Source organism: Schistocerca nitens, chromosome 6, assembly GCF_023898315.1.
Source record: "Schistocerca nitens isolate TAMUIC-IGC-003100 chromosome 6, iqSchNite1.1, whole genome shotgun sequence".
Classification (NCBI taxonomy): domain Eukaryota; kingdom Metazoa; phylum Arthropoda; class Insecta; order Orthoptera; family Acrididae; genus Schistocerca; species Schistocerca nitens.
Genome location: NC_064619.1, coordinates 303328881 through 303335407, shown reverse-complemented (window position 1 = coordinate 303335407; position 6527 = coordinate 303328881). Strand labels below are relative to the sequence as shown.

Here is a 6527-nt window from a genome sequence, read left to right as displayed (position 1 = left end):
ATCCTGTGTTTACAGGGTTGCATTTCCTCACCCAGTTGTTCAAAATGCTCATCGTAAGCCTCAACCTTTTCAGTAAGTTCTCCTTTCACTTCTTTGACATCCGATTCTACCATTTAAAAACGTTTAGTATTGCCTACAACATTTTCCTCAAGCGGAATGGTAAGTTCATTTATCCTTTCATGACTTGATTCAGCCCGCTTCTTTAGAGCCTGGTTAGTTTCGCCGATGTTTTCATTGAGTCCTTCGTTTATATGCTCCACTGATCGCTTAATATCTTCCCTTAGTTGCTTGATGTCTTGCTTTATTTGTTTGATATTATTCAATAATGTTCTGTTATTATTCAATATTGTTTGGAGTATGTCCACGATAAACAGGTCAGGCCTAAGTTTACACTCATCCCATCTGGGCATCTCCATGATTGGTGATGACACTGCATTAGGACTTCCCATCTCTGTTGATAGACTACTGTCCCCTATACCGGAATCCGACACTTCACTACTCCATGCTTCTGTTTTCGTCTCCACCTTATTACTTTCGCCTAAAGAGTCTGCTTTCACCTCTCTGTCTACTGCAGTTGCACCAACCTCGTCCGCAGCTCGTGGTCGTGCGGTAGCGTTCACGCTTCCCACGCCCGGGTTCGATTCCCGGCGGGGTCAGGGATTTTCTCTGCCTCGTGATGACTGGGTGTTGTGGGCTGTCCTTAGGTTCGTTAGGTTTAAGTAGTTCTAAGTTCTAGGGGACTGATGACCATAGATGTTAAGTCCCATAGTGCTCAGAGCCATTTGAACCATTTGAGCACCAACCTCATTATTTGCCATATTGAACCACCATAAAGTCACCCAAGCAAGAAATAAACAAATCACAATAACACTCGTAGCACAGAGTGGATGGCAATAACTACAACCAAACTACAACGCCGTATGCATTCAACGCTGTAATTCGTGCTCAGAAGCACACAGAACATACAAGATCAAGTAACAGAAGAAAAAGAATGAAATTTAAGCTAACGTAAATACAGTTCTGCAATTGTATTAACTGTTGTTAAAATTAGACCACTAAATAAGCAAGATCTGGGAGTGACATTTACTTTACTATACGATCGGCAAGTAAGCAATTTCTCGTAATTTTGGTTATACAAAGGAATTTAAAACTGTCACTGTTTGTAATTACGTAATTATAGAATGCAGTCTGCACTGCCAGTTAATTACTCTCGTTGCTTCAGTTGCGCGAGGTAACGTTGTGATACGCGACTTACTTTGCGTTGTCTTCTGGCTCCGTAGTCGCGGCTGTTGCGTAGCGCTGACTCAGTTGACGCCGTCCGGCTGTCAGCATTGCACCCTCTCTGCAAAGCGTTTTAATATTTGCTGCGTCGCTCCTAGGCGCCGCTCACGTCGTATACGGCGATGACAGCCAAAAAGTTTTCACTTTTGCCCATAGGTGCCACTAGCGTCGTCTTCCGTAATGGCTGCCAAATAACTGTTCCCTTTCGCACATAGACGCCGCTAGCGTCGTCAAAAGCGCACTAGCGTGGAGTATGGTTACTTCGTAGCACTAGTTCTTCCACTGTCACGGATAGGACGAGTATATACACTGTGTCACAAGTTCTTTGACGTACACATCCCAGAGCTCGCGTGACGTCACTCAATAATATAAACTAACAGTCAGTGTTTGTTCACTCTCCTAATAAATTATACGGCACTTCTTATCCGAAAATTGCAAGTCCTGACTACACGTCGCCACGTAATACGCCCGGGAGTACAAATAGGGGTGGGGGACCCTTAAACTGTTTGTCGTTTCGTGACCGTGCGCCCTGTCCACACCACGTACCTGGTAATCCCCCGGCGGTCGGACTGTACTGCTCCACACTGCTGTTGGCTTGCCTGAAATTACCTAACGAAATATGCAAGCGGGTTTGGGGAGCCACTCAACGTTAAAACACAACACTGTCCTATGTCTGGTATGAACATCTATATTCTGAGACGATATGGAAACCACAGGTTGCACTGTTTACACTCTAAATCGTAAATGTTTATCCCAATTAACGATCTTGATGATTACCAGTCCAAAAATATAATTCAGACGAGCGTACGCGTAACCGACTCGACACGGGTGATTGTTGATGATGCGGAAGCCGAATGATCGAACGAAAGTTCTTGTGCTCGTCACACATACAGATATCTGGTAATAGTCCTCCTTGTCACTAGTGATGATATAACACTGTTCGTAAAGTTAAATTTCAGTTTTCAGTTCTCACTTGTACGAGCGTGCGCTTAACCGTCGCAGCACGGATGATTGTTGATAAAGCGGAAACGCGATGATCGAACGCATGTCCTGACGCTCGCTACAAGACACTGGCCGCACTTGACTGCACTCTATTATGGTAACTAATTTCTACTGATTCACATCAGTTCATTCTGTGAGACCGAACACGGCGCGGATGATTGATACTGTGCGACACGCAACGAGAATATACACAAATACGTTATGGGCGGCACTGCTCATTTTTAATTCCATCTTGACGCACTTTCCTCTGAATTACTTCCATATTTAATAACTGTACTGTAATAGCACTTGTAGCAACACTTCAGCCTGAATACTAACAATGCTTCTACATGCAGAGCTACACACTACACAACATAACAGTTTCGTGTTCCGTGCTCGACTCCCTACAGACGCGGCTGCCCCCAAAGACACTCCACAAATAAGCCAGCGATATGACAAAACGCTTACATGCTGAACGCTTTTGCTTTGCGGGGGATCGACAGAAAGAGAGACTGAGGGCCAAGTTGCAGAACTGTTACGCAGAGATTTGTGTTTAGATCCTCGAATTAGATCAGTGCGAGAACACATTTGCGCCAGTGGAAACGACGTAATTTCCAGTGAACAATGTGACATTCAAAGACACGTAAGTTACGCTGTAATTGCTACAGCTATAACTTGCTGTGGCCGCTATGCTTGAACTTATTTTTAGAAAGATTTGAGAAATTTTTACTGAATAAAATGTCTGTACTCCACATTACAATCTAGCAAGGAACTGGAGGCCGAGGTTGATCTGTAGTGTCCCCTTGCAATCGCGGATGCCCTCATCAGCCGTTAAGAGACTGTTAATTATGAGCATGTTGATGTGCCATTCAAGGACAGATAAGTGATTTTTCCGTAGGCAATAAAGAAGAAAGAGTTGTGTCGAGTATTCTTATCAGATTCAATTTAATGTAACAGACGAACATTTACGAAAGTGAAAAACAAAGAACCGTGTACAATAATGACATACTGAAGTCCACTTACTGTGGGTTTTTCCTATCTCTCTGTGGCGTAAATTCGTGGGTATATATAAGCGTACACGTTCGACATCAGCACAAGGCGCTCCTGCAGAGATGTTGCGAACTGGTTTGGTCTTACTCCTGGTGGTGGCCCTCTGTGGCGCCTCTACGTCTCCCCTGGTGAAGCCCATCCAGGGGAGCAAGGCCTGGAGGCCACGTCTGGATGGCCGGATCGTCGGTGGTTCCGCTGTCAGCATCTCCCAGTACCCGTGGCAGCTCTACTTCACCATGTAAGTTCTCAGTCAGTTCAACTTTTAGGTTTCTAGAGGCGAAGAAGAGCAGAACAGGCTATTCCGTTTGTAAATTCTGTACGCTCGAAAATATTAAATGTTACTTACCTTAAAGCCTAGGTTGTGCATGTTTAGAGCCTGTCGCTGAGGTATCCTTAAGCATTTCAGAGCAAAATCAAAGATGTCCCTGTGCCTAGAGAAGAATTAAACTTAATGTAACGCATTGTAGGTGACACTGGCAAAGTGGCAACATCGTCCGAAAAATATTGTTCCTTACAATGCGTGAGGTAAGACTAGGAACATTCTCTGTCGTTACATACTAAAAGCGACTAATGTTGTAACGCAATTTCAAAATCTGATTTCCTATAGCAGATGTATAAATCTGTTAGTTTCCAAAATCTGCTGAAGTGCTACGTCGCTTGTATACTTTTCCAGGTGACACTAATGGACATCCAAAAAATATAGCACTGCCTTACGCAGTTCATTGTTTCCTGTCTCTACTGATAGGCGTCTGCGCGTAAAGGAGAGTTGTGACGGAACAGGCAGGCATATGTCCACGTTCAAGCGATTTAGCTTTGTGGTGTTGGGTGCCTTTTCTGCCTAACCTGCTGATCTGCAAAGAATCTCGGTTGAATTGTGTGGAATGTGCGCTTAGGATGTGAAGTGGATACTGAACACATCTTTTAGAAATACAAAGAGGGGAAAAACATCGTAATACCAAGAAAGAGTTGAGCGACATTAGCGAAAGTTGGTAGGCGTCTTTATACCTCTGAAAGACGCTGAAAGATGATTTCTATTCACATTTTGTGCCAGTCGCGTAAGATTGGCACTAGTAGCAATACTATGAAGATGCAGAGTAGGTTTGCTTTAAATACACGCTGTAGCGGTCGTGAGTGTTACCTTTGAGACTGGACGTGGTGAGTTGAAGTCAATCGAGCATGCCTTTAAGGCGACAAAGACGCCGTTATCAATATCTTACTGAGTAACGAGGTCGTGTAGTAGGGCTGCGAGGAGATGAATGTTGCTTCTGCGATATCGCAGAATGAGTTGGGAGGAATGTAGCCACTGTACACAACTGAGAGCAGCGGTGGTCAGGAGAATGTGTGGTCGCAAGAAAAACGAGTACCGGACGGCCACAAGGCATTATCATCAGAGAAATCATCACGTTCGACACGTGGCCCTTGGGCATCGTACTGCATCTGCTGCAGCAATCTAAGCAGCAATTGGCACCACAGTGACACAACGAACTGTTACAAATCGGTTAATTCAATGACATCTCCGTAGCGTGTTTTCCACTGACTCGAAACCATCGCCATTTGCGACTTCCGCGGTGTCAAGCGAGAGCTAATTGGAGGGCAGGGTGGAGGTGTGCGACGTTTCCTGATGAGAGTTGGTTGTACCTCTGTGCCAGTGAAGGCAGTGTGTTGGTTAGAAGCTGGGCGACTGTTTCCAAACTCCAAATAAACTTATGTTGAGCGAATGCTGAGGTGGATTATAAGCCCGAGACAAGCAGAAGCGTGAGAAACAGTCTAGACGCACGCGAGCTACTCTGGTTACGACTACGTCATCGCCTTCCTGCTCCGTATTGTTACACATTGGAACCCTGATATAACTGAATAAGTAAACAGTTCTCCAAACAGAACTGCTTTTTTTTTCGAATCACTACCATGTTACGTAGTTCACATTTACAGTGTAGAAATTTCCTACTCCAGTGGTCTTAGAAAATAACCCAAAGGATCATGCTTTTGAAAATATTTTTACTAATTATTTTGTATTGCCATGGTTAGGGAATTCCCATCCAGAAACAGGTGCAAATTTAACAACTTCAACCGGCAGGAAAATCCAGAAAACGTTATTATTTTGTGACCTAGTGAGACTGCATATTCAAAGGTATGAAACGGACGCAAATGTTACTGTAGCACCTTGTCTTCCTCTCGTCAGGGGCAACTACATGTGTGGTGCCTCAATCATCAGCAACACCTGGGCTCTCTCCGCGGCCCACTGTGTAGACGGCTACTCCACCAGCCAGATGCTGCTGCGCGCTGGCACCTCCACCAGGGGTAGCGGTGGCACCACCCACAACATCGCCACCGGCTACATGCACGGAAGCTACTCTAATTACGACTACGACATCGCCGTCGTGCAGGTATCCAACGCCTTCAGCTTCAACAGCAACGTGCAGGCCGTGGGTCTGACCTCGTCGGAGCCCTCTGCTGGAACGACCGTAACAGCCACCGGCTGGGGTGCGACCTCATCTGGCGGCAGTGCCTCCAACACGCTGCTGGCGGTGAACGTCCAGATCATTGACCGCAACACGTGCAACCGTTCGTACGGCAGCATCACCAGCCGCATGATCTGCGCTGGAGTGACCGGAGGCGGCAAGGACGCCTGCCAGGGAGACAGCGGCGGTCCTCTGGTGTCCGGCTCCACCCAGGTGGGCATCGTCTCCTTTGGCAACGGATGCGCCTTGGCCAACTACCCGGGCGTTTACACCAACGTAGCCAACCTGAGGTCCTGGATCCAACAAGCTTCTGGCGTCTAAGCCATGGATCATCTTAGCCAAATTTTGCTGAATGCTTGAACATGGCATCTCAAATAAACAAATAAAAAAACTGTTATCTACTTTGAATTAAGTTGCTACCCATCAAGTTTTTAAATGTTCTGTATAACCAACATACAATTATTGCACAATATTGAATTTCAGTGCTCTTAAACTGAGCCTAGGATCTAGCATTACCAGTTCACTCTTACATATGCTTGTGCTAGGACAAATATGCTCACATGATACTCATCCAACATGACTAAGGTCAAAAATGCCACCATGTAAAAGAATACGGCCAGTGCCCAAATCGTCATAATTTTAGAGCATTCTTACAACAATTCCTTATGGGAAATTTCACACAGAATTACATAACATGTCAATCTTTTTAATTAATCTTAAAATAAAACTACATAAAACGAGGCTAAATGAGTATTG

At 45.1% G+C, this 6527-nt stretch overlaps 1 protein-coding gene across 1 annotated transcript; it reads left to right on the top strand.

Annotated features, from left to right (window-relative positions):
- The first annotated feature begins 3334 nt into the window (after positions 1–3334).
- Positions 3335–6179, top strand: LOC126262681 (trypsin alpha-3-like). Its single transcript, XM_049959457.1, has 2 exons — positions 3335–3550; positions 5492–6179. Exons 1-2 carry the CDS (start codon positions 3375–3377, stop codon positions 6090–6092), a joined length of 777 nt encoding a protein of 258 aa, XP_049815414.1. The 5' UTR covers positions 3335–3374; the 3' UTR covers positions 6093–6179.
- The last annotated feature ends 348 nt before the right edge of the window (positions 6180–6527 follow it).

What these genes read in the sequence shown, in the direction of transcription:
- LOC126262681 (XM_049959457.1), top strand. Translation starts at nt 3,375, where the DNA reads ATGTTGCGAACTGGTTTGGTCTTACTCCTGGTGGTGGCCCTCTGTGGC. An exon ending in TGGCAGCTCTACTTCACCAT is followed by an intron (nt 3,551 to 5,491) that starts GTAAGTTCTCAG and finishes TCCTCTCGTCAG; the next exon opens with GGGCAACTACATGTGTGGTG.